We start from the raw sequence: 25695 nt of genomic DNA, 5'->3' as shown, positions 1-25695 counted from the left end.
AACCGTAAGATATTTATGGAAAAGCCGACATGTCCTCGCAAGGCTTTACAGTGTTATCGCCGCAGGTTGGGCCCGAGGCATGTGTGGGTGGCCTTGCGGCTCGCACAGGACCGAAGATCATCGGATATAATCCACTTTAGCCACTACAACATTGATTATTTCGTGAGTGATCTATCATGGTTGGGGATTTGAAGATTCTGCAAACATGTCTGTACCATCATGCCTATTGCGGCGCATTGTTAACAGCCTGCACAATGGCCCCGTCTTTGCCCTGGTCTAGGCCGTCCAAACTCTTCATGTCCTTGTCATCTAGCTCGAAGCCATACACGTCCGCATTCTTTTCGATTCTCTCCGGCGTATCGCTCTTCGGGAGCGGCACCCAGCCCTTCTCGAGGCAGTAGCGGATGAGTACCTGGTTCGGCGACGTCTTGTGCTTCTTTGCAATGCCATTGAGGGTCTTGTCATCCGCCTTCTGGTTCCGGACAATTGGGCAGTAGGCTTCGACGACGATGTTGTTCTTCCTGCAGTACTCGACAGCCTCACGTTGCTGGCACCATGGGTGGAGCTTTGAACAGTTAGTGCAGCTCCCCGCAAAACGTCAAATCCGCACTACATACCTCGATCTGGTTGACAGCTGGAGGCCACACCTTCCCAATCTGTTTGATCTCATCCATGTGCCCAACACCATAATTACTGACCCCGATGTCCCTGACCTTGCCATTTTCTTTGGCCTTCTCCAACGCCTGCCACATCAGTCGTCTACTCTCCTTTCCTGCGTTGGGACTGTGTATCAGGAACAGATCCACATAGCCATCTTCGCCATCCAGCTTCTTGACACTATCCTCGATAGATTTGTACGTTGAATCGACGTCTTTACCCGGAGTGAGAATTTTAGTGGTGATGAAGAGGTCAGAACGGGAGACTTTAGAGTCGCGAACGGCCTTGCCAACTTCGGTTTCGTTGGCGTAGTATTGTGCGGTGTCGATATGGCGATAGCCAGCTTTGATGGCTGTGACGCAGGAGTTCACGCAGGTCGACGGCGGAGATTGGTAGACGCCGAACCCAATTTGGGGGATTCTGTACTTGGAGTCTGCGAGTGAGAGGGTGGATGTGAGGCTTAGGTTTGAAGCCATGGTGGAGCGACGATTTATGACCCGCGTAACGATGCACTGTTCGAGCGCTCACGATCTTCAATTGTGCAAGAACGCAGAGACTGTGGAGCGCAGCAAGCCTGATATCGAGAAGAAAAGAAAGAAGCGGTTGCTGGGAGGTCTAACAAGTGTTGGTCTCAAGCTCGAAAGCTCCATTGTTCGATTAGCCATTCCTTGTGTGGTGATGTCAGAATGTTGCAGCTGGGGTGGATTGGAAGAGCGAATGCGGTTAGCAAACAGACGTTAGTTTCGAATACGCTGCTGCGTGTGGCCGCCGCGATTCAAGCATCCCTAGAATCCGTCACTCTAGGTAGAAGGCATGTAGCAATTGTGTGTTCGGGTCGATATGCAAATGCAGCTTGAGATGGAGAAGCTTTGAAGCATCCCCCAAGATGACCCCGCGCTAGTCGTTCCTGCCATCCCTGCTGCAGAGCGGGGCGGCTGCTCTCACGTTTGGGCAAACACAACTTTTTCTTCAGCACCAGAAAGCCTTCTCGCAACTTTCGCTGTCGGAAGCGAGGATGGTACTCCAGGCCATCAAGTACTCCAGGGGTCAGCTGGAGATCCTCGACCAGTTAAAGCTGCCCCATGCAGAAGAATATGATCATCTCTACTCGAGCACCGACGCGTGGCATGCGATCAAGGAGATGCGGACACGAGGTGCCCCAGCCATTGCCATCGTAGCAGCATTGGCACTGGCGGTCGAGTTGACCAACATGAAGCTTCCCTCGGTCGCCGAAGAAGTCAAGGTCTTCATCATTGAAAAGCTGGACTACCTCGTCACAAGCAGACCGACCGCTGTGAATCTAGCAGATGCAGCGCGCAAGTTGAGGAAGACGACAGGAGAAGCTGCAGAGAAAGCAGGAGCAACTGGCGATGCAGTGCGGGAAGCGTACGTGGCGGCAGCAGAGCAAATGTTGATTGATGATGTGAGCGACAACGAAAACATTGGACGCCACGGCGCAGACTGGCTAGTAAAGAATACGCCAGCTGCGAAGCAAGGTCAGATCAGCATGTTGACTCATTGCAACACTGGGTAAGCCATCTGCGCATTCCCTTGGCCATTACTGATCAAGCAGCTCTCTTGCTACTGCAGGATATGGCACTGCCCTTGGAGTTATCCGGTCATTACACGCTCAGGGCAACTTGAAACATGCCTTCTGCTCTGAGACCAGGCCCTACAACCAGGGATCCCGTCTGACAGCCTTCGAGCTTGTACACGACAAGATACCAGCCACGTTGGTGACGGATTCCATGGCCGCAGCGTTACTCCGCCAGAAGGGACAGAGCGAGAACATCGCCGGCATCGTCGTTGGCGCAGACCGGGTCGCTGCGAACGGTGATACTGCAAACAAGATTGGAACATATTCGTTGGCCATACTTGCAAAGCACCATGGCGTAAAGTTCCTAGTTGCTGCGCCGCGAACTACCATTGACCTCGACACCCAGTCTGGTGCTGACATTGTTATTGAAGAGAGACCAGGCAAAGAGGTGCTTCTCGTGAAAGGCCCCAGGCATGACGGTATAAACCTGGACCTTGCAGTGGTCGAGACGGTCAGCGTGGCTGCACATGGAATCGGAGTTTGGAACCCAGCATTCGATGTAACGCCGGCTGAGTTGATTGATGGCATCGTTACAGAAGTGGGAGTAGTGGAGAAGGACAGCGACGGCGTTTTCCATTTGGAAAAAGTATTTGAAGCGGATGGTTCGAACATCAAGCCGTCGACTGTTGGAGGGATATAGATAATATAGCGCATCCCTCCCCCCAATACGCGAATGACCGCCACAAAGCAGCATAATTCGATGCATGAACTCCCGCTATACCTCTAGACCGTTCCCTCCATATGAGGTCCCTCTGATCCTCAACGCCGTGGCAACCACCTTATAAGGGGTCTCGTGTATCTCGTAAAGAGCCGTCAAAAGCGAGGAGCTTCAAGCTGCTGGTTTGCTCCCATCGTTCGAAGACGAGTCAGTGGCCGATGGTTTGGGTCGTGATTTGCGGTCTTTCTCATCTTCTTCAGCTTTTGCGAGCATCTCCTCGATCTTCTTTTCCAGTGCGTCGAGGTGGTTCTCCAGAGCAGTGGCTGCGCCTTCCCCGCGAGCGAGCTCCTTGAAGGCCTGAGCTCGTCAACAAGCATCTCTGAGACGAGTGCTCAATTCAGACCTGCGCAAAATCTGGCTCGACATGGTCGCCGGCGTCGCCGTTCTGTTGGCCAGACATGTTGTGGAAGTGTGGAAGTGGGAGAGGCGCGCGTCCTGTGGCGCTGAGGTGAGCTCGAACCAATGGAGAGATGACGAAGCTCTAGCGTGAACCTGCACGACGTGGAAGCACGGCACAGAGAGCGCGACCTGTCACCTTCCACCCCCAACTGTTTCCTCGACCTCCGATCTCTGACCCTACTTCGAACCCACCCATGCGAGACGCCCACTGAGCTTCATCGCCGCGCTCGCTCCTCCACACCATGTTCTCTGGGTCCAACTCGTACTTAGGGGGTGGGAACAGCGCCCGACCTGGGCAGCAGCCCCAGTATGGCCAACAGCAATCGTTCCAACAGCCCGGCGGCTTCCAGGGTGCACTTGGGCCTCAGCCGACTGGATTTGCTGGGAGCCAGCTGCAGCCGCAGTTTACTGGCTATCCTGGCCAGCCGGGCTTCCAGCAGCAGCAGCAGCAGCAACCCCAGTTTACGGGCTATCCGGGGCAGCAGGGGCAGCAATTCCAGCAAGCTCCGCAACAACAGCCCTTTCACACTGGCGCGCCACCTGCACAGCAAGCTCCTCCTCCCCAGCCGCAGCGACCGCAGCCCACGGGCATGACCTCGTCACAGATGGCCGATTCGTTCAGAGCTCCGGGCGCGCCACAGCAAGCCCCGCCTCCGGTCCCTGCGAAGTCGAGCAAGATCCCGAACATCAGACTGTCTTTTATAACGGTGCAAGACCAGGCCAAGTTCGAGCAGCTGTTTAAATCGGCCGTGGGAAACGCGCAAGCTCTGTCGGGAGACCAAGCCCGCGATTTGTTGATGCGGTCGAAGCTTCCAGGAGACGCTCTTTCGCACATCTGGTAGGCTTTGAGATGGCTCCGTATTGGGCCAATGCTAAAAATGATAGGACTCTCTCCGATACCACCAAGTCGGGCCAGCTTCTCTTCCCCGAATTCGCCCTCGCTATGTACTTGTGTAATTTGAAGTTGACAGGCAAGGATCTCCCAAACTCTTTGCCGGAACGTGTCAAGAATGAGGTATCGAGCATGGTGGACATCATCTCATTTGGCGTGGTGGACGAGCAGCCCGGTCGCTCGACTACTACGAGCAATGCGCCCAAGTTCGACGAGCCGTTGAACCAGAGCTCTCAGAACGTACCCACAATCCAGCAGCCACAGCCACAACAGTCCAACAGCCAGCTCTTGACTTCGTTTGTGTCTCAGCCGACCGGATTCAGTGGGCCTCAGGGAGGTCTACAAGCTCAGGCGACAGGTTTTGGGCAGAACCTCGGAGGTGGATACACAGGTCCTCGCCCACCCATGCCCCCAATGCCTACAGGTTTTGGCGGAGGGCTGAACCCGCAACCAACGGGCTTAGCCCCTCAGCCGACAGGGTTTGCTCCCTTAAATGCACAGCCTACAGGAGCTCCGGGTCAATGGGGCCTGGTCAACAATCCTACTACAGGCTTGCCAAACATCGAAGCACTTGCCCAGCGGATGATGCCGCAGACGGGCCGTGAAGCGAGCAACAGTTACACCACCACTGGCCTTAGTGGCAATGCGACCATCCCATGGGCTATCACGAAGGGCGAGAAGAAGCTCTATGATGATACTTTTAGGGCTTGGGACGGCCTCAGTAAGGGCTATATTAGTGGCGAGCAGGCGCTTGAGATCTTCGGTCAAAGTGGACTTGCTAAACCCGACTTGGAGCGTATTTGGACGCTGGCTGACTCCGCTGATCGCGGTCGCCTAAACCTAGATGAGTTTGCTGTTGCCATGCATCTGATTTACCGGAAACTTAACGGATATCCCGTACCCAACCGTCTGCCTCCGGAACTGATACCACCCTCAACCCGTAATATAAACGCTTCTATTGGCGCTATGAAGTCGCTGCTTTCTCGCGATGCAGAAGAAAGGAAGAATACTGGCGCTTTTCTACAACCCCAAAAGACTGGTGTGAGCTACCTGAAATCTCACTCCTTCCGAGCTGGAAGCCCAGCTACAGGCGGTCGCAAGGATGCCACTGTCTTCCGTAATAATGATGACAACATGGGATATCGTTCCAGTGCACGACACCGTGTCGGTGCTGGTGGTCGCTCTCCTTCCCCAGCCACGCCATCTTCACCCGGTTCGGAGCGTTCAGATCCAGAATACTCCCTAGATCAACTCAGGAAGCTAGTGAGGGAGAAGCAAATTCTCTTAGATGCGATCGATATCCGCGACGAGAATGCAACCGATGAGGATGATGCGCTCGACCGTAGGGATCGACGAGAAGCAGATGACTTGTATCGTCGCATTCGCAGGGTTCAGGAAGATATTGACGCACACCCGCAAGCCGCCCTTAGGGGGAATGATTCCGACGCTGAGCGCCGTGCTCTCAAGCGCCAGCTTCAAAACTTGACTGATCGCTTACCTGAGCTCGCTTCGAACGTACGTCGGACGGAGCGTGAAATTGCAGATGCTCAGTTGGAGCTCTTCAGGCTCAAAGACGCGAAAGCGCATCCTGGTTCCGTGTCGGCTATTGTTGGCACTGGTCCAGGTGGCTCGGTCACTGAATCAGATCGGTTGAAAGCTCGTGCCAAAGCTATGATGCAAGCACGCTCTGCCGCTCTTACCGGCAAGCCTGTGCCGACTACTGGAGACGACACAGGTGCGGCTGCCGAGCGCTTGGAGAAAGAGAGCTCCCGAGTCCGATCTGAGCGTGAAAACAACGAGCGAATGATTCGCGATGTAGAGGACAGCGTCAGGGAGTACACCAAAGGGTTGGAAGCTAGCCTCAAGGAGGGAGGACATGACAACACTAGCGAACATGAACGTCGCCGTTGGGAAGATGCGTTGGGTGTAGAGGATGAGGTGAAGGATTTCATTTTCGATCTTCAACGAAGCAGTCGTTCCGCGCGTGTTAGAAAAGAGGAAACCCCCCGTCACCAGACGACTTCACGCGGCGAAGAGAATAGAGAGACTACATCGGCCTCTCGCTACGAGAGCCCAGCACGCAGTGCTGAGCCGACTCCCCGACCATCTTCGACCACATCTGGTGGCGGTTCATACTCATCGTACAAAACGCCTGAAGAACGTGCGGCATTCATCAAACAACAAGCTGAGGCGCGCATGGCCGAAAGATTGGCTGCTCTTGGATTACGCCCTCCAGTCAAGGGAGGAGAAAGCGCACAGCAACGCCAGGAGCGGGAGAAGCAAGAAATGGAAGAGAAACGCCGCAAAGCTGAAGAGGAAGATGCGAAGCGCGAAGAAGAACGACAGAAACGCCTGCAGGACGAGTCGATTGCGCCGCCAGTTGCGGCGAAGGTTAGCGGCAAGAAACCCCCGCCGCCGCCTGCGTCAAGAAAACAAAAGTCTGACCAGCATGAAGCCGAGGTCAAGAGGGTCGAGCATGACATGGCTGAAAAAGCTCTGCGTGAGCAACAGGACGCTGAGGAGGCGGAGCGCAAACGCATGGAGTACGCACTCTCCGATGTTACTGTATATGGATGCTAACATGTCACAGGGAAGAGGAGCGCCGGCAAGAGAACGAATTGGCCCAGCAAGAAGAGGAGGCTGAAGCCAGACTACGCGCAATGCAAGAACAAGTCGAGCAAGGCAAGCTCAAGAAGGCGGAGCAGAAGAAGCAGAAAGAGGCCGCCAAACGTGAAGCCAAGGAAAAGGAAGCACAGCTTGTAGCACAGCGTCGCAAGCTGGAAGAAATTCGGGAACGTGAGCGCCAATTGCAACTGCAACTGCAGAACCTCGATGATGAGGAGTCTTCGTCGGATGATGAAGGCCCTCAAAACATCACCCCCAATGACACCACACCGACCGCCAGTCAAGAGCTTCACCGCGACACTGCTTCACCGTCGGCGCCACCACCAGCTCCTCCGATGCCACAGATAGTTCCGCCGGTACCGCAACAAACGAGCACCCCGCCCTCTTCTATGGCTAGCCCGCCAACGTCGTCACTGACAAGCCCTCACCCTGCACATGGTGACAGCGAGACGAAGAACCCTTTCTTGAAGAAGATGCAGTTGTCTAGTCAAGATAACCACGCCTCGACGCCTCCACCTCTCCCTAGCAACACCAGCGAAGTGTCTACGAACCCATTCCATCGTTTGACCCAGGAGAATGCTAACAAGGCGGCGTTCAGCGATCCCACTGCTCCCGCACGCACGCGCGGTCGCCAAGAGGAGGATGATTGGTCTGTCGTCGACTCTGATGATTCCTCCGACGATGAAGATGAAGCGCCGCAGGGAGGCGCCAAGCAGCTGGCTTCGCTGCTTTTCGGCACTATGGCGCCTCCACGCCCACTCTCTTCGATGGACAACAAAAGTGACCGCGCAGAAAGCCCGGCAGTAACTTCGCCTGCCGGTATCCCGCCACCTCCGCCTATGCCAACTGGAGGTGCACCCCACCGCCACCGGGACCGCCACCACCCCCTGCTGGAGGACCGCCTCCGCCGCCTGGTATGCCGCCGGTGCGGCCTCCGGCTGGCGCGGCCGATCGAGGTGCCTTGCTGGGTCAAATCCAGGCGGGCAAAGGCTTAAGGAAGGTTGAGACGAAGGACAGGAGCCAGGCACCTACAGCCGGCAAAGTCTTGTAGTCTTGGATTCAAGTAGTGGTGTGAGATTCGTTGTATAGATAATGTAGTTGTGCCGTGAGTTGGTTGGCTTGAATGCATCTTGTACATGTCATTGCAGCCATCCTGCATATGTTTCGTTTGATAACTATAAGCGTGTGAGCGTGCCTGGGCGATCAACGTATTTACATGTGCATGATCGCCATCTGCCTGGACGATTCAAAGTAGAACAGGATATTTAGACTTGGGCCCCCAAGGTTGTCTAGGACACAAATGGTGTCTGAATCCCACCGCACTGTACTCGTCACATGGGCGACGTTTGGGTGAGTGAGAGAAGGTTGACAGCTCTTCAAGCTTCGGCGAACAATGGTCCGGTGGTCTGTGCGGGTTCGACAATAGGACCGCAGGTAGGTGGAAGTCGAACCTCACCTTGTGCTCGCCGCCTGCTCTTACATCAACCGTCGCCTCCATCCATAACTGTGTTCGCACTACGTCGCCACGGATCTGAGTCCCATATATCCACCATCTGCCATCTACCCAGCGGACGCCCCGGCCGTTTCGACGCATACGACATCTTTAAAACAATCCCAGCGAGCAGGATCTCGCAAGCTAAAGTAATAGACTAGGAGTCCAGTCGCAAAGATGAACGCGCCCGATAGGTACGTTCATCCTTCCGCTACTCATGCGCTTCTAGCATTCGGTTGTCGGCGATGAGTGTGGCAGTTGCAGTCCGCGCAGCGCTTCGAATACACGGCGCGGTTTCCTACGAGCGCATGAAAGCCTGGCCGTGTCAGTGACGAGTGCGAGCCCGTTTTCAACCACGGCGCTGCGTCGCACGGGCAACTAGCAATGGCAAGCGCCCGGCATAGCAACGCAGCGAGTGTAAAAGCACCCAGCTTCATGCGCCGCTCGACGAACATCCACCGCCCCGCGCAGACTCACCCGCGCACATATCAAGCTCGCTCGCACACTGCCAAATAAGATCAGCAATCATGGAAGGCTCTAAGATCTTGCGCACTGCCAAACTCATCAACGACAACCCGAACGCCCAGAAGCGCGTCCCGTATCACTACGTCAGCCACAAGACAGCTGCTGAAGAAAACCTCCCTGGTAGATTCGAGCTCTTCATTCTCGACGAGGGCCAGCAAAAGATCGAAGTGCGTGAGGAAACCAGTACGTAGCCCGCAAGGCACATTTCCCTCTGCTTTCAGCTTTCAGCTTTCAGCAAACTAAGTGTTCCCACAGAGGTCCCTAACACCACGGTCTTCACCTTCAACAAAGAAGACCACACGCTCGGCAACCTAATCTCCCAGCGCCTCCTCAAATACGACTTCATCACCTTCTCCGCATACAAGGTCCCGCACCCGCTCTTCGCAACCTTCGAACTCCGTGTCACTACTGACGGCAGCATCACGCCCAAAGATGCGGTTGTGCGCTGCTGCAAGGATGTCATCCAGGATCTAAGCAAGGTCTCGTTGAGCTTCCAGGGCGAGTGGCTCAACCAGAAGATCATCGAGGAGGGACAGCGGGATGCTGAGGTCCGGGATCAAGGCAACTACTAGGTCCCTTTTGATGGAGCAATGAGTATGCATCTTCGGCGTTTTGGATGATCGCATGGAAAATGGACGGCGTATGGTATTAGTCTGAATTGCTAGAACGGTTAGTGTCTGGCTGGTGGATTCAATGTGCCAGGTCTAGGTCCTAATATATCGCTCTGAGGCGGACACAGTTGTTGCACATGGCTGCCTGATTTCTAGCACGGTGAGTATACCCAAAGACACAAAGTCACGATTGAGGTACAATTTCGTGCCCAGAGGTTCAGCGCTTTGCGTCACCAAAGATTGCCAGCATGGGCACTCCATCAGTTCATCCATCAGTTAAATGAAAACTTTATTTTCTGACTGACCGAATGGCAACGGTCGCTCTGGAACATTTATCGACACTTCCGCCGAGAAGTCGCCATTGTCCTTTATAAGCATTCTGGCATGACAGTGAGCTTTCGCCGCAACGTGCAGTTCCGCATTCCCTTTTGTGGTTGTTACTGTACCCCATGAATGAATACGGAGCTGCTTGCTGGCTAGATGCCAATACCGGGCTTTCCAGAACGAGATCTTGCATAGTCATGCTTCCCATCGGCTGTATTTTGGTCTTTCGCTTGACGTTGTGTAGAGTACAGTCCACCAACCTGAAGCCTGCCCAGATCACGTCTTACGAACGGAGACAAAATGCTACTCAGGGAGAATCGATGCTCACGAACTGCGGATGTGAGCCTGACCACGATGCGAAGAGCGAAGTTTCTAAATCTTTCCGTGTTTGTTTCCGCTCCCGCCGTTGTACACTATCAATGGTTGTATCCGCCCAATGAGCGATTCACTGTACTTCCTTTCTTGTTCGGGTTTGTGGTCATATTGAAAGACTCTCTCCACATGTTGACGGTGAGAGTACAATCATTTTCATTTCGTTACACAAGGTCCAACAGACCCCGACACCGTTTCGGCCGCAGCTTCTCAAACCACTGGGGAGTGGGGTTGGACTACTAGTCAATAACGCCGGCATCAAGGAAGACTAGGTGCCCATGGCGTACGCGTAGAGCGAGCCCATAGAATGGTGGAGCAGCTTCGTCATTAACATCAAAGGAACCTTGGAACCTACCGGATCACGCGCGCCGCGCTTCCAATGCTCCTTAACGCCCCTACATCCTCGCTCATAACAATTTAATCACGCTGACCTCGCTGCGCTCAATCCTCCTCCAGAATGGCGCCTCAGCTTACGAAGTTGCCAAATTGGCGCCATATCGCTTCACGGATTTTCTGAATTTGGGATGCTGCGACCAGGGTATTTTGGGTTACTTATTCATCCTGGGGATGAGCGAACGGCATGGGGTTGAGTTTGGCGGAAATGCATCACGGGGCGATGTCGGAGACGGCGGACCGGCAGGTTAGATTAGTTGAGTGTAAGGAAGAGAAGGGAGTGGATAGGTGGGAGGTAGTTTGATGTTATGTGACATGTGGACGTTCTGTTGGAAAGGGGGGAGGTTGTTGTTGAGTTGATTTGGTGAAGGTTAGCACATCGGTTGAGGAATATCAGGGGGAGGTTCTTGGCCAGCATTGCGAAAGGGGATTTGTGATCAGGATCGCGGACTCAAACATTATGTAATCGTCATTGAGTCGTATCTAAAAGAGCATCTGTATTGGGCCAGGGAGGTTTCATATTGGTAGTCGGATGTAAAGATCCCTCGGTGCAGTTTTGCCTAGCCGCCGCATGGGAGAAAATGCTAGAATGGAGAGAACCTTCGAGCCACAAGCCTCTTAATATTCCAGGATGTGTTTCTCAGAAATCGATAAATTACGTACTGAGTAGTCACTGACAAGTGACATACAACTGCAGACAACAGAAGATTGTCATGAACTCGCCTCTGTATTACATAGGTGAGGAAACAAACAGGCCTGATACGTCTCCCGGTCCCACTCTGCGCTATCGGCACCGATTCATCTACGTATTCGCAATAAGCGGCGGAAAAAGAAACAACACCAGAGTAACGACAACGGGCATTATGCTCGCCAGCGTATCCAGGGACTTCTCGAAGAGGTCGGGGTGCTCCGGACTACAAATCATTTTCATTAGCCGCCAGCATGGATCGAAGAGTGTATTTGGATGACCCACTCCCTCATGAGACGCTTTGTGGCCTGGAATATGACGTATTCCTTAATGACGATGCATATAATGAGCATGCCGGCAGAGGCGAGGTAGACGATGGGAACAACTTTGTAAGGATTGTTGTACAACGCATCGCTGATGCAGAAGTCGATGAAGCCGATGACGTTCCGAATGTGGCCTTTCTTGAAGACCTCCGGTGGTATTGGATCCTCGTCGTCGTCAAGGCCGTGCTCGTAGGCATAGGCCTCCATGTCGTCTATGACTTGCTGGCCTAAATACCATGAGTTTAGCCATGGACACATAATGTGAAAGAACATACGGAGAAGGCTGTAAAGCGGGCTGTTGACGAGCGTCTTCTGTTCTTCAGTGTAAAGGTCTTCAGCGGTTGCAGAGTTGGTAGAGGAAAGTGCACCGGACATTGTGGAGCTGTGTACGCTTGCTGTGGGTATGGCTTTTGTTGTGTTGTCTCAAAGTGAAGTGTTGTGGGGGGTTTACGACTTTAGATGGAACAATTTGGCCGGCATGCTTTCAAAAAGGGAAGGAGCCATCATCCTCACGAACAAACTCTATTCGAGGAAGCAGCAACTTCTACGTGCAATTTTTCGAAAGCTCTTGAATTCTAGATTGCGATGTGGCCTCCCGTTGGTTACATTCAATGGGTATCTTGGTCTCAGTCCGCAAAATCGGGGCTTGTGTTGTATGGCCCGGGCTTGCACGGCATTCTGCTCGTTTCTACGCTCTCTGGACTAACATCGTGCCGAGCCATGGCATGCTACCGATAGAGTTGCAGAGAGTATCGTAATTCGTCAAACATTCCCTCTCTACTTCGCTCCCCTGATCACCGCTCCACCTTGCCGTCTCGGTCGAGCAGCTCCCGGGCAGCTATGACTTCGGCCTCATCATACCCGCTCTGGCCTGCCTTGCTTGCGCTGTATTGCCGTATAATTTCACCAAGCTTGGCGGTTGCAATCTCTTCCAACTTCTTCACGGACTGTGGCTTTGGCGGTGCAACATCGTCCTCGTCAGCGTTTCGTTTCGACACGGATGACTCCGAGAGCAAGGGAAGTAGCTTCTGAGATACGAGCTTCAGGCCGTAGTAGCCGCGAAGGTACGAGTCATTGAGCTCCACGGAGCGAGCGAAGTGTCGCAAAGCTAGGGTCAATGCAGGGATGGAGGTAGACCCGGACAGGTAATGAAGGGTAGCTACTTGAGCGTGTGCCTGTCGACCGTATCAGCTGGCTAGTCCCGGGGGATCAAAAAGAGAGCAGACGTACACTCCAAGCGTTCGGCATGATCAGTAGGACCTCCTCCAAGCAGAAGATGGCCTGGCCCAACGCGCCTGTGCTCGCATACAGCTCGCTCAACTCGGCCCATGCTTCCGCGTCGGTCGGGCTGTTCTCCACCAACACTGTCAACGCCGTAATGGCATCTGCCGTCCGCCCCAAGCTCTTGAGCACCGCAACCCTCCTCTTCCTCACGCTCATGTTTGTGGGATCTTCTTTGAGTACCTTTTCATAATCGTTGAATATTTTCTCCAGCTCCTTGTCGTCCTTTGCGAGAGCCTCTTCGTATAGACCCTTCAGTGCGATCATGCGCTCGTTGTCAGCGCCGAAGCGTGTGGTCAAGCGATCGAGGATCTGGCGCGCTGACGCATCGTCGCCTGTGCGCAATGCGGCCAACAGCAGATTCTCGTGTATCGCCCACGTCTCAGGCGTCTCCCGGCTGAACAGGAGCGACAGCGGCCACGGTAATGAGGAAGTCGGCGCGGAGGCCAGGATCAGAGGTGCCTTCTGGGAAAGTTGCAGGGCGGTTTGAGGAGGAATCCGGGAAGGTGGAGTCAAGAGGTTCGCCTGCACCATTTTGCGGGTAATGTACGAGGCAGACGTATAACAGTTGATGGCCGTTTCTGAGGAGCAACGTCGCGCTGGAATGGATTGCGGAGAGCGGACGGGAGCTCGAGCGTGCAGGGATGATGCTAAGTGTCGGCGAAAGTGCGGCTCCGGCGGGCACCAAGCTGCACCATCAGGCACGTCAACGCTGCACCACACGCAGCATCTGCGAATCCACCGCGTCAAACCTCCCCAAGAGCTCCCTGAGCTTCCGCCCACTGCCCGCTATCAGACCACCTCATGCCGGCATATCTTCGCTGATCATGCCTGCTGGCACACGACACTCCCGCCCACCTACCCCTCCACGACCGCTCAGAAACCCTGGGAGACAGCGAAGGGACATAACCTGAGCAGCGCAAACATGTACGAGACGGACCGTGTTCTGTGGTGCAATGGGATAGGAGTTAAGCTATGTCTAGGTTCGAAAAATCGCTGTACGACCTCATTCGAGGCTTGCGCAACCACAAAGGCACCGAGAAAGAATACATCGATGAGTCGATTAAGGAATGTCGCAAGGAAATCCGCTCCACCGATATGGACCTCAAATCCACCGCCCTCATGAAGCTTACGTACCTCGAGATGTTTGGTCACGATATGTCCTGGGCCTCCTTCAATGTCTTGGAAGTCATGTCCTCGCCAAAATGGAGACACAAGCGGACAGGATATCTGGCGGCAGTCCAGAGCTACCGAAGAGATACAGATGTGCTGCTGCTAGCAGAGAACCAGCTCAAGAAGGATATTTCGAGCCCTACGCCTCCTGTCATCTCGCTGCCACTGGTCGCTATTCCGCACGTCATCAATCCGAGCATGGCGAGCTCTGTGCTCTCCGACTTGCTACCCCGTCTAACGCATTCGCACGCTGCAATAAGAAAGAAGACAGTTGTCACGCTATATAGATTAGCGCTTGTATACCCGGAAACATTGCGACCCGCATGGCCCAAGATCAAGGAAAGGCTTCAGGACGACAATGAAGATCCAAGTGTTACAGCCGCCATTGTTAACGTCATATGTGAACTGGGATGGCGAAGACCACAGGATTTCCTACCGCTCGCGCCACGACTGTTTGACTTGCTTGTCGAGGGTGGAAACAACTGGATGGCCATAAAGCTCATCAAGCTTGTCAGTCACTTGCCCCAGAAGCTAAGCCATCACTGACAGCCACAGTTCGCGACTCTGACCCCGCTGGAACCTAGACTAATCAAGAAGCTGCTTCCCCCGCTGACTAAGATAATTCGAGAAACCTCCGCAATGTCCCTGCTGTACGAATGTATCAGTGGAATCATTCAAGGTGGCATCCTGGAAGCTGTAGAGGGTACGACCGAAGGCGAAGAGGTTGCAAGGCTATGCGTTGGCAAGCTTAGGGGGATGATGGTCATTGAGGGCGATGCGAACTGTAAGCTATATTCTATTTCGAGTACCTTGCCACATCTCATCTTCCTACAGTAAAGTATGTTGCGTTGTTAGCGTTTGACAAGATCGTCCAATCACACCCATATCTGGTCTCGCAGCAACAGGACGTGATTCTCGAGTGTATCGACGATCCTGATATATCAATAAGAATGCGCGCTCTGGACCTTGTAGTTGGCATGGTCAACAGCGAAAATCTTACAGCTATCGTTGGACGCCTCATGCGACAGCTTCGCAACGCGCCTATCGCATCCTCCGCAGATAATCTGGCAAACGATCGCGCCCGAGTGACCGGCGTCACACCGTATGCAGAGTCAGATGACTCGGACGCTGAAGAATCTCTTCGACAGCATGAACAACGGTCGGATCAACCGCCGCCACTTCCCGAGGACTACCGCACAAACGTCATCCGCAGAATCCTTGATATGTGCTCGCGTGACACCTATTCTAATATCACCGATTTCGAATGGTACATCGACGTACTAGTCCAGCTGGTGCGCGTTTCGCCTGCAACGAAACCCACTACATCGGACGAGCAGAGCGACCTTGATCAGACAGATGACGTGGGCCACGATATCGGACGAGAGCTACAGAATGTAGCCATACGAGTTAAGAGCGTGCGTCCTGAGGCAGTTGACGCGGCGCAGTCGCTAATATTCGTTGACCTCCGCGATCAAATGTTCCCTTCTTCCGGCAACGGCGGACAAGGTGTGCTTGAATACGCTGGCTGGCTTGTGGGAGAATTCGCTTCCTACCTCACCAAGTCTGAGCTTGTCCTATCTTCCCTACTGCATCCGACCTCGTTGCAGCTACCCTCGAAAACACTCGCGGTGTATCTACAAGCTTTCCCGAAAGTCTTCGCCAATTTGGCAAGCAACGAACAAGTTTCATGGACACCGGAACGAAAGACTTTGATGTCTCTCCTCATGGCCCGGATCATACACTTCCTGGAGCCATTGTCTACCCATCCGAATCTCGAGGTTCAAGAACGCGCAGTAGAATATCTCGAGCTAATGCGTCTCGCCTCCGAGGCTGCTTCTGGGACTGAGACTGGTATAGAGCACGGCGAATTCACCGAGCCTCCCCTGCTGCTCACCCAAGCCATACCCGCTCTTTTCTCAGGAGCTGAACTCAATCCTGTCGCACCAGGCGCTCAGCGTAAAGTACCCGTACCCGACGATTTAGAGCTCGACACACCTATCAATCCCAACCTGCAATACCTCCTGTCCCAAGCAGAACTAGAAGGCTTCGAAGCAGACGAAGACGACGTTTACGCGGCGTACACCGAAGCCCCGGTATCCTACACTGAAGCGCAAGCCCCAACTGCGATCTCGGCCTCAGAGCGTCTTGATGCACCACAGAAGGAACCTACCTCCTATCAAAACCCCACTGAAGATGAATATCTCGATCCTGACATCATCGCTCGACGGAAAGCAGAACGCAAAGAACGCTATAAGGACGACCCGTTCTACATCGATCCCGAAGGCGATAGGGGCAGCGGGGCAGCTACTCCGCTTGGCAGAATTGTTCGGGAAAACAATACAGAGCTCGACATCGATTCAATACCTATTATGGACCTCGAGCTCGAAAAGCGCGGACCGTCGCCTGGTAGAGAAGAGATTGCACGAGCGCGGAGCCCTCGTCGTGCGCCTCGTCGCATAGAAATCATGGGCGACGAAACGCTCGGCTCAAACGACGCGCCTTCTACTTCTTCATCGCGGGAAGACATCGTCTCCCCACGCTTTGCATCAGCGCAAGCTCGAGGGAAGAAGAGCCTGTTGGAAGTTGACTCTTCTGGCCTTGGCTCACTCTCTCTCGACGACGACGATAGCTCAGGTAGGAAACTCACGCGCTTCGAGATCGAGCGCAAGGAGCAAGAAGAAGCTGAAATGAAGCGTGCACTTGCCGAGGTTGAACGGTTGAGGCTTGAGATGCAACGCGCCAGTGAACGATTGGAGGTCAAAGGGGAGACGGTAGTGAAGAAGAAAAAGAAGAAGGTCAGGAAGGCTGAGGTAGAAGGTGCGTTGTCTCAGGAGCCTACTGGCGATGCTGAAGGTACGGGTGCAAACGGAGAGGGAGAGGGTGAAGTTGCGCCGGTCAAGAAGAAAAAGAAGAAGAAGGTTATAGCTGGAGGCGGCGATGCTGCGGAGGAGGACAAGGAGACAGAGGGCGTGATGAAGAAGAAAAAGAGAAAGAAGCGGAGAGCTGTTAGTATGGACGACGGGGCGCCGGTGGGTGCTGAGGAGTAGTCGATACGTCGAGCATGATGTTGAAGGACATGACCATGTTCGTGCGTTCCTGTTCACATCACTAACCCACCCCATAAGAATTCAATTGAGTGTATTGCATTCGGTGTTCGCCACCTTGCTGCCCACAATTGAAAAAGTCCAAGTAGACCGCGACAGACAGCTATCATTTGCATATGCTAATCCCACGCTGTGAACGCCATTTTCCCTAGAAGCTCGAAATCGAATATGAAGAAACCCCGCTATTGTTGTCGACGCGGCGTACGTCTCCTTTTGCTCCCCCTTCTATCTCGTTCTTAGCCATATTGCGCCGTTGGTGGCTCGGTTGGCTTAGAAGAACAGCTTCAAAAGCTCGAAGATCGCACCGCCAGCCAACACAAAGCCTAGCACGACTGTCCGCATGTTAGCCGTTCGTTCTAAACTTATCGTGCCACTCCTATCCTGCACTTTTACATTGTATTCTCAAAAGACCTTTCCCCAGAATGCACACTCCCTTCAGCTTCAAGAAAAGGTGTATTGGAGCGTTGGTGATAGACATACTTATCCATCCTTTGCTAATGGGTGACTTGAAGTCCTGCTTCGTGCGCTTGACCCTGTCGTCCACAGGCTTGCCCATCTTGCCCTCCTCGCGGCGGGCGTATCGCGCATTCGCGGCGCGTTGTTGGGGTGTTTGCGCCTGTACATCGTCCGTCAGTAGTTGTTGCTCAAGAAGCCCGGCGGGCAAATTGAGGAGTGTACCATCGTGGTAGTCGTTGAGGTGCCTAGACAGAGAGAAGCTGTCGGATTTGAACAGCAGCTCGTCGGGGGATCTGGAAGAGGCGAGTCGAGTCGTATGCGAGTGTCGCGTGTGTGGGAGCAGCGGGTGAAGTTAAGAACGGTGGTGATGCAAGGTGTCTCTATCGGAAATGTGCGCACGGACGGACCCTTGCGGAGCGGAGGTGAGCTTCGGGGGTTTGCCGTTTGCCGACTGCGATTCCTTTCGTCGCGTGGGAGCTACGGCCCGGCCATCGAACCTACGCGCTGTCGCACTGGCTTTATACATTGTCGCAGGAGGAGTTGACACGTTTACAATCAGTTGACGAGTATTACGGAACGTCGACATCGAGCGATACGATTCTACACCTCATCTGGCGCTGCTGAAAGAGCGGGTAGTTGGAAGAAAAGTCGGTGCCTGAAGCTTTGACGGATTACTTTAAAGGCGTAGCGCATTGCAACACCCAGAGCGTCTCAATCGCTGTTCTCTGGAAGCTCAAGAAGCTCAGTTGGCAGAGACACATGGTCTTCCCAACTACGTCAGTTCTCCGCAGCGGTTCGATTCATTGACCAGGATAATTTCGCTACCACAACCTCAAACAACAACTTCTTTTCACGATGAACGCACAACGCCTCTTCCGAACATCACCACCACGGATAGCGCAACGCCTTCGCCCCACAAGACGGTACACCACCAAGCCTACAGACCCCGCTCCACCACAACCCCATCCACCAGCACAATCGCCAAACCCAAACCAAGCGCCTCCACCTCCCAAGAAAGCTCCCTCGCGCGTAGGAACTTTCTACCGCAACAACACCTATCCCGTCTTGAAGTCCTTCCTCGTCGCCCTCTTCACATACCAGCTCGCATTCTACGTATGGCTCAAGCTTGAGGTCGTGGAGGAGAAGAGTGAACAACAGGGGGCGATTAGAGGTTTGGAAGAAGAGGTCAAGAAAATGGTTGCTCAACAAAAGAGGAACGTGTCAGATGCAGTAGGGAAGGTGGCCGATAGGGAGGATATCAAACCAGAAGAGAAGAAGAAAAAGGGATGGTTGTGGTGAGTGGGAGGAAGATCAGAGGTAGTGTATTGGTATGTAACTTATCTGTAGGATCGAGGAGTTGTACACTTTTGACAATTCGTTTCGAGATAATGTGTCCTTTCCGTATCGACAAGCTTCGATAAACGTATCTTCTTTGACGATCTGAGATGCGTGCATACTTGTAAAGCGAGTACGGTGTTGAGAATATTCCGTACTGCTGAGATTCGTACCCATCCTCAGACCTAGTACACACGGCTAAGCCGTATACACCAGCCGGTGCGTTGCTTGAGCTGTGACAAGAGATCAGAGGCTTTTGAAGCTGTTGAACCATTGCAGTAGGAATGCTGCGTGATATATCCATTCTATGAACTGCGGAACAGTATCATACATCAGTGAGCCGATCCAGCGAGCGAGAGAGACGAACGGTCAAAGATCAATGAAAGGATCGCTCAACTGGAAGGGATCTAATATGACGCGTCCTATGTATCGTATCGAAGAGGATCTTGTTGTTCTGTCTTTTATGAAATTACCCTGTTGCCTAGAACGCCCTTTGAATGTATGTAAGCCCTATTTATTTACGCTCTCTATGGGCTGCATGTATGACCTTTTATCATACTCACCTAATGCTCCGCTTTACGACAGTAAGGGTACACGCTCGAACTTGATGCACTCGCCACCAGCCTTGTCATTGGGAAGCGTTCTTTCAAGTTTTTAAAGACGTAAATTGGCTTGCAACGCTGCTATAATACGTTTAGGCTATTGAGGGGGTCTTGCCAGTCTGAAATTTCCGAACAAAAGAAGAGGAATCGCTGGCCATTTCAGCTCTGCCATTCCCGAGGAGTCATCTACCATATTGGCAAGCTTCAGTACCAGGTCGTGATGGGGAGAAACTCAGGGAAGAAGTTCGGATCATCGTGTCCTGGGAGGCACTACACTCCAACGAATAATAGTGCGACAAAAACAAGATGTGATAAAGGGCGGATTGCTAAGTTTTTAATCACGTCGAGCGCGCTCATGCTTTTGACTGAGATCCGCACACGTTCAAAGACATATGATTATTGCTTGCAGCCCGGGGATCCACCCACCGTTGTACTGCCGATGGCGCTCTCTGTTCAAAGTGCAAAATCATGTAGAGCTATGTTTCTTCGAAGGATGTCTAGATCCTCCTTAGCAAATGCAGAAGCGCAAATGCCATCTACAGATCACAAGCTTGACTAAATGAACATGAGACCAAAGCACACAACTTTGCCAGACCGAAGTGAAATATATTAGAATTAAGAGGGTATTACTGCCGAACCCAACCTAACCCCTAATCATCCACCATGACCCATTAGATGCCTATGCTTACAAAACCCAAGAACCACCTTCATTACATCGCGACACCGCAGTCGCATTTTCGATCTGCACACAACATACGATCTTCCAGCCGTCTTCACGGGGCAAAGAATATCCCCTCAGAGTACCAGAATCCAGTTTACCGTCCACGACACGTCCGCTCCCAGGCACAAGTCCTTACAATCACGATTCTTTCAGCACCCGCCGCATTTTCTCCTTCGCGCTCTGCTGTTTGTAGATAATTTGGAACGCAAAGAACCATGGCATATCGAAGAACGTGAACGATCGCAGCCGCAAACAGGAGAACTAGGATGTAAACTGAAGCGAAAGCTTCACAGGCCCCGTGTGCAAATTAGTGAAATATGGAGTAGGGATGATGATCGATCACCAAATTGGTGGGTCTGGCCTTTCATCTTCATCAGCTAGCAGTAGACGTGAATTGTCTGAATCGGAATTGTGATCGAGCCGATGAAGCACTTTCATATCGAAATGAGAGTTGGTCATATGCAGCAATTCCGGCTCTTCCACAACCAAGCAGCCTACACCGCCCAGTACTTTCCCGCAGGACTTCGAGGAAATGGCAGAACGAGTCGTAGTAGCCGTGCGTGTTTTCCAGTGCGTCAGAATCCAGGAAAAGAAATTTTTGTTCTCTCCTCCACATTCAACAGGTAGGAATGTTAAAAGGAAAGACGACGGTGAACGCTCAATGTGAATAGCTAACTCCAGAAATGCCCATGACATGATACAACGAATCAAGAAAATTATCGCAAATGCGCAGGAAAATGCAAGACCAAATGACGCTCAAGATCAAAATGGCTAAAGCGAGCTAAAGCGCGTCCATGCCGCGGACAAGCTCGTGCAATGAATCATCGGCGCCTCCTTTTGCTCCGCCATTAACATCAAATTTCCTCTTCCTGGCGGCCATCTTGCCCCACCCATCGTCGTCATCTTCTTGCGCCACAGGGGATTTGTTCTTGAGAATGCCCTTGACCATCACAGGATTTTGACTTACACCGCCGGACGCTTGCAAGGTCATCGAGGAACTGGACTTAGCATCAGTGTGGGTCGCCACGGGACGATAGCGTGCTGAGAGACCGATATTTGACCTCTCCGAGGGTGCTATCGACGGCGTGTAGCCATTCAGTTGCGGTGGCGGTGCCATGGAGCCACCAATGGGTGTTGAGTAGGGCCGCGGGGGTTGCGGTGTCTGTTGGTTGCCGACTGGCATTATAGACATCGGTCGCTGTACGGAAGGGACGTTGAGGAGGCTGGGTGCGGCAATCGACATGCGCGGGTCTTGTTGCGGCGGCACCATCTGCTGGTTAGGGAACGCCATTGACATGCGTGGGTCTGACATGTTGCCTGGAAATGCCATCGACATGCGTGGATCTTGAGCGTGCTGCATCTGCATCTGTTGGATCTGCATCTGTTGTGCTGCAAGCATCTGTTGCATCTGCTGGAAGTGCTGCATCTGCATCATGTCGTTCTGTTGCATTGGGTATCCCATCTGACCGCCCATCTGACCGCCCATCATAGGCGTGCCCACAGGGGAGTTCATCATGTTCATGTTCATGCCCATTCCCATCCCGGGCATCATAGACATACGAGTGCCAGCTCCAGACTGGATAGGCGGGTTCATCTGCGCTCCAAGCATTCCGGTGAAAGGTCCTTCCAGCGGCTTTTTGTTAGACGCACCGCCCATATACTTTTGCTTGGTCATGTCGCGCATATGTATCTGCTCGACTAATGACGGCTGGGACAGTTGAGGCTCAGGGTAGCCCATCATAGGCATGTTCATGTGCAGGTTACCAACAGAGTCACCTGCGATCGAAGCAGGGCCCCGATTGTTGAATCCCAGTGATTCTCGGTTCGATGGTCGAACCAACCCTCCTCCGATGAACGAAACGTGCGGATCATCCGGCAAATTTCGTGCGAAAACGGGTCGGAATGTGGAGGCGCGGTTATCACTCGGTCCAGCAGAAGCTGGTCGGTCGGGGAGGTAGGACGGCATCGCATTGGCGGGTTGGGCCGGACCTTTGCTATGGGCCTTATTGGGGAACCCGTGCTGCGCAAGTATGCCTAACGGTACATCTTCATCCTCCCACTCGTCCGCTTGTAATGATGTTTCGGATGGGAAGCCCATGGAGAAAGGTTCACTGGTGCTATCCGGACGATTAAGACTTGCTGGCGCAGTGGTTGTCCGACGCATGTGATCTCTTGCCAGGTCCATTTGTTGTTTCTTACGCCGAGCTATCGCTTCTTGTGCCGCCCTCTCTTGCGCCTCCTCTTCATCCTCGTAGTCTTCCTCGTCGGAACTATCATCTTGCGGTTGCACCATTGCTCGTTGTTGCTGTGCGCGGAACTCAGCTTGTGTGAGGACGCGTCGACCGGACTCGCTCGCGGGAGGCTGCGGCCGAGGCTCTCCCCTCAGAGTCGATGCGGCAGGTTTGGGCACCGCAACTTGTTTTGATCTAGGCGACGCGAAGATGTCATCATCTCCATCTTCAGATATAGGGGAAGTCACAGTGCGCAACGCAGCCTTTGGTGTTGTGATGTCGGAACCTGAACGCGACGAGAGTGGTGTCTCCAGCGAAGGGGCGGACGAGGACGATTTCGAGGTAGGTTCTTGCTCGGGGGAGCTTTCGCGCTGTGATTTTTGGGACATGACAGGTTGACGAACTACCGGTGTGTCGTTGTCGATGTAGTCGTTAGCGTCGTTCAGCTCGGGACTGTAAGAGGCGACGGGGGCGTAGTGGCCATATTTGTGAGGAGGAACAGGGGGCGGCGGAGAGTCATCCTCGGGCGAACGTGGGGATGACATAAGATTGTCAGCGGAGCCACGGGAATCCCACGATTTGAGCGGAGCTTCAACCTCCAGCTTGCGGTCAATCTTGATTGGCTCCGCGTGGAATGTTCGTTTACCCGCCAAAAGGGAACGGCCGGGGGATTCGGCGGCATGTTCAGGGGACGGTTTCCGGTCAAGTCCAGTAAAAAGGTCGTCGAAGTCGGTTGAACCGAAGTTCATGTCGGCGTCTAGGGTCGGTGCTTTGGCGGTACTGGCATAGCTAGACGATGTCATTGCACGAACGCGCCCGATGCCACCTGCAGGCGACGTGGGCTCTCCATAGCCTCTGTATTCTGATTGGGGTACTGCCGGCAGCTGCTTCTTGTACGTGTTTGCGGACAGGCCACTCGGCGAGCTGCTGTGCTGTGACATGTGTGGCCTTGGAATTGCAAAGATGTTGTCGTTCGGGTCTGTGTCTGCGGAGGATGGGAGGGTGGAAGTTGAGCCGTATTGGCCGTTATTATTGTTATTGTAGGGGCGCGATGATTGTGTTCCACTGCTCGACTTACTATCCCTGAGCATGGTGTTAGCTTCGGAGGTGTATTGGGCCGAAGGGTCAAAACATACCGTTTCGAGGATCCTGGCGAGTCTTCGTCGAAAGAGCGATTCCGCGCCTTGTTACCTGCACTGAAGCTGCTGAAGGGCCGAAATTTGGAGGCAGATTTTTCCTGTGCTCGGCGCTTCTCCTCCGTCTTCCGCGCCTCTGCCTCGCTTGTGGTCATCAAACGGAAACCGCCTCCACCCCCTGAAGGCGACTCGGCCCCGGGTGCAGCATCGGGACCGGGCATTGACCTTGCCTCTTCCATGATGTTGCCCTGGGACTTGCGGCGGCCCGCGAAGCCCAACAAGCCTGCCTTGACCATGATGTAGCGATGGGAAGTCGGAGATAGCTATTCTATCCCCGGGGGAAGGGTGCTAGTTGTCGAACGATGGGTGAACGCATGCGGCGTTGGAGGTACAGGGCGGAGGAGCTGCCGTGTGGTATGGCCGTGTGGCGGACGAGAAGCTCAATGGGGTGTATCAACGATGGACTGGTCCGAAATCTGCGGTGTCGAGTCAGCAACTTGCGGTCTCAAGATACGGTGCAGTGTGCGGCTCAAACTCCAGTGTCTATCCATTAGAGGGGGAAGGGGCGTTGTTGCTGTAGGAATGACAGTCGCTCCGGGATCTTCGCATTGCCGAGTTCCCACGTCATTCTGTCGATGGGCGGATGCCTGCAATATGCGCGTCTCTGGCTGTCTTCGACGGCGTCTGGGGCAATTGCCCCTCGGCAGCGCTCTGTGGGCCAGGTCGAGGCGGTACAAGTGCGCAAGGGCGGTCGTGGGTAGGGTTGCGATGCTCGTGCCGTCTCGGAAGGCCGGGGTAGGGGTAACGCAAGCAGAGGAGCGACTTACCAGACACTGGTGTACGGGTGGCAGGCGATGCGGGAGGGTGGAGGGCAACGAGAGACGGAAAGAAGGTCAGAGGGGCGTGGGAGGCGAGCCGGACTTGTTGCGCTTTGAGCTGGGAGGAGGGAGAGGAGACGTTGGCGAGCACGGGCCTCCCAAAAGTCGAAATGATGCTGGTCGCGGGCGGGCGAGGATGGGATGGGATGGGATAGGGTAGGGAGTAGTAGCCCGATGCGACCACCACGGCGAGACTACTGTGTATGCAGGCTCGGGGGCAGGTCCACTACAGTCACTCGTCGTCATACACGGTAGGAAGGCGTCGTCCCCCGCCGCGGTGCGGAATCACCATGGTCACCGTGGTCCATCAGCAGCAGCCGCAGCGCCACGGGAGCCTCTGTGCATGGCCGTCCAGGTCTTGTTGCAGCGGCGGCCCCAGTGCGAGGCAATAGACTAGCCGTCAGGTAAGCAGCTATTCTTGTCTGGCGCAGTGGACCGCCGACCATTCCAGGGTCGTCGCCGCCGCCGCTAACCCCTCGAGACACGGGCAGGAACTCAGCAGAATCGTCGACACTGTGAACACCACGTCTTACTCTCCTCCCTGTCGACGCACCGCGCTTGCGCGACCCCGGCCTCTGCAGGACTGCCTCTCCTAGCGGCGTCTGCTCTGCGCGCCCTCCACAACGGCGTGTCCACAACGAGTGGCTGCCGGGCCCTTTCACCTCTGCACACGGCCTCCTCGGCGGCAATAAATCGAAGACAGGGCTACCGGGGTGAGGACACGGCAGCCTCTGCTTTATTCAGGCTCAATGCAGGGCCCGCTCTTCAGAACGGGCGGAAACCGTCAGGATCGGGGCCATGGGCGTCCTTTCTCCACCCGCCGGCGCGCTGATCGTGCCTGACTGGCAAGGGCGATACGCGATGCGCCGCCTTCGCTAACGTCCGCCGCTGCTTGCTTGTCCCTCTCGCCAGCACCCCGACGACCACCTTTCCTGTCAATCGCACCCAAGACATGCACTCACGGCTCCGAGAAGGTGCCCGTGGCGCCGCCTTGGCCACCCTACAGCAGCCTCCTCTGCATCCCAAAACGGCTACCACTCCCCTCGACGTTGCAGCCGCCAACCACCACCTTCCAGCCTCATCCTCCAGCCTCCCCGCCGTGACAGCATCTTGCCCCTTGCACTGAACATGAGAAATCGCCGTGACATGGCGCGGCTCTCGG

At 54.1% G+C, this 25695-nt stretch overlaps 10 protein-coding genes across 10 annotated transcripts; 5 read left to right on the top strand and 5 right to left on the bottom strand.

Annotated features, from left to right (window-relative positions):
* Positions 1–223: 223 nt before the first annotated feature.
* Positions 224–1133, bottom strand: N0V89_012226 (uncharacterized protein; the record flags this gene model as incomplete). Its single annotated transcript, XM_056220949.1, has 2 exons — positions 224–565; positions 618–1133. The coding sequence occupies 2 exons, from the start codon at positions 1131–1133 to the stop codon at positions 224–226; spliced, it is 858 nt and encodes a 285-aa protein (XP_056064936.1).
* Positions 1134–1672: 539 nt separating this feature from the next.
* Positions 1673–2894, top strand: MRI1 (S-methyl-5-thioribose-1-phosphate isomerase; the record flags this gene model as incomplete). The annotated part of the gene is made up of 2 exons (XM_056220948.1): positions 1673–2187; positions 2231–2894. 2 exons carry the CDS (start codon positions 1673–1675, stop codon positions 2892–2894), a joined length of 1179 nt encoding a protein of 392 aa, XP_056064935.1.
* Positions 2895–3083: 189 nt separating this feature from the next.
* N0V89_012224 (uncharacterized protein) lies at positions 3084–3372 on the bottom strand (the record flags this gene model as incomplete). Its single annotated transcript, XM_056220947.1, has 2 exons — positions 3084–3269; positions 3316–3372. The coding sequence occupies 2 exons, from the start codon at positions 3370–3372 to the stop codon at positions 3084–3086; spliced, it is 243 nt and encodes an 80-aa protein (XP_056064934.1).
* Positions 3373–3613: 241 nt separating this feature from the next.
* PAN1 (actin organization and endocytosis protein) lies at positions 3614–7939 on the top strand (the record flags this gene model as incomplete). The annotated part of the gene is made up of 4 exons (XM_056220946.1): positions 3614–4209; positions 4257–6806; positions 6854–7740; positions 7785–7939. The coding sequence occupies 4 exons, from the start codon at positions 3614–3616 to the stop codon at positions 7937–7939; spliced, it is 4188 nt and encodes a 1395-aa protein (XP_056064933.1).
* Positions 7940–8907: 968 nt separating this feature from the next.
* On the top strand, positions 8908–9477 carry RPB11 (DNA-directed RNA polymerase II core subunit; the record flags this gene model as incomplete). The annotated part of the gene is made up of 2 exons (XM_056220945.1): positions 8908–9088; positions 9161–9477. 2 exons carry the CDS (start codon positions 8908–8910, stop codon positions 9475–9477), a joined length of 498 nt encoding a protein of 165 aa, XP_056064932.1.
* A 2058-nt stretch (positions 9478–11535) lies between these two features.
* N0V89_012221 (uncharacterized protein) lies at positions 11536–11991 on the bottom strand (the record flags this gene model as incomplete). Its single annotated transcript, XM_056220944.1, has 2 exons — positions 11536–11843; positions 11892–11991. The coding sequence occupies 2 exons, from the start codon at positions 11989–11991 to the stop codon at positions 11536–11538; spliced, it is 408 nt and encodes a 135-aa protein (XP_056064931.1).
* A 419-nt stretch (positions 11992–12410) lies between these two features.
* On the bottom strand, positions 12411–13431 carry oca3 (Inositol phosphatase SIW14; the record flags this gene model as incomplete). Its single annotated transcript, XM_056220943.1, has 2 exons — positions 12411–12791; positions 12847–13431. The coding sequence occupies 2 exons, from the start codon at positions 13429–13431 to the stop codon at positions 12411–12413; spliced, it is 966 nt and encodes a 321-aa protein (XP_056064930.1).
* A 441-nt stretch (positions 13432–13872) lies between these two features.
* Positions 13873–17117, top strand: APL5 (AP-3 complex subunit delta; the record flags this gene model as incomplete). Its single annotated transcript, XM_056220942.1, has 3 exons — positions 13873–14580; positions 14626–14854; positions 14905–17117. The coding sequence occupies 3 exons, from the start codon at positions 13873–13875 to the stop codon at positions 17115–17117; spliced, it is 3150 nt and encodes a 1049-aa protein (XP_056064929.1).
* Positions 17118–18485: 1368 nt separating this feature from the next.
* Positions 18486–18929, top strand: N0V89_012218 (uncharacterized protein; the record flags this gene model as incomplete). Its single annotated transcript, XM_056220941.1, has 1 exon — positions 18486–18929. The coding sequence occupies one exon, from the start codon at positions 18486–18488 to the stop codon at positions 18927–18929; it is 444 nt and encodes a 147-aa protein (XP_056064928.1).
* A 2140-nt stretch (positions 18930–21069) lies between these two features.
* On the bottom strand, positions 21070–23951 carry N0V89_012217 (uncharacterized protein; the record flags this gene model as incomplete). The annotated part of the gene is made up of 2 exons (XM_056220940.1): positions 21070–23602; positions 23656–23951. 2 exons carry the CDS (start codon positions 23949–23951, stop codon positions 21070–21072), a joined length of 2829 nt encoding a protein of 942 aa, XP_056064927.1.
* Positions 23952–25695: the final 1744 nt, after the last annotated feature.

The sequence above is a fragment of the Didymosphaeria variabile genome (assembly GCF_027946475.1).
Source record: "Didymosphaeria variabile strain IMI 356815 chromosome Unknown scaffold_10, whole genome shotgun sequence".
In the NCBI taxonomy this organism is placed as follows: domain Eukaryota; kingdom Fungi; phylum Ascomycota; class Dothideomycetes; order Pleosporales; family Didymosphaeriaceae; genus Didymosphaeria; species Didymosphaeria variabile.
This window is presented reverse-complemented; position numbering and strand designations above follow the sequence as displayed.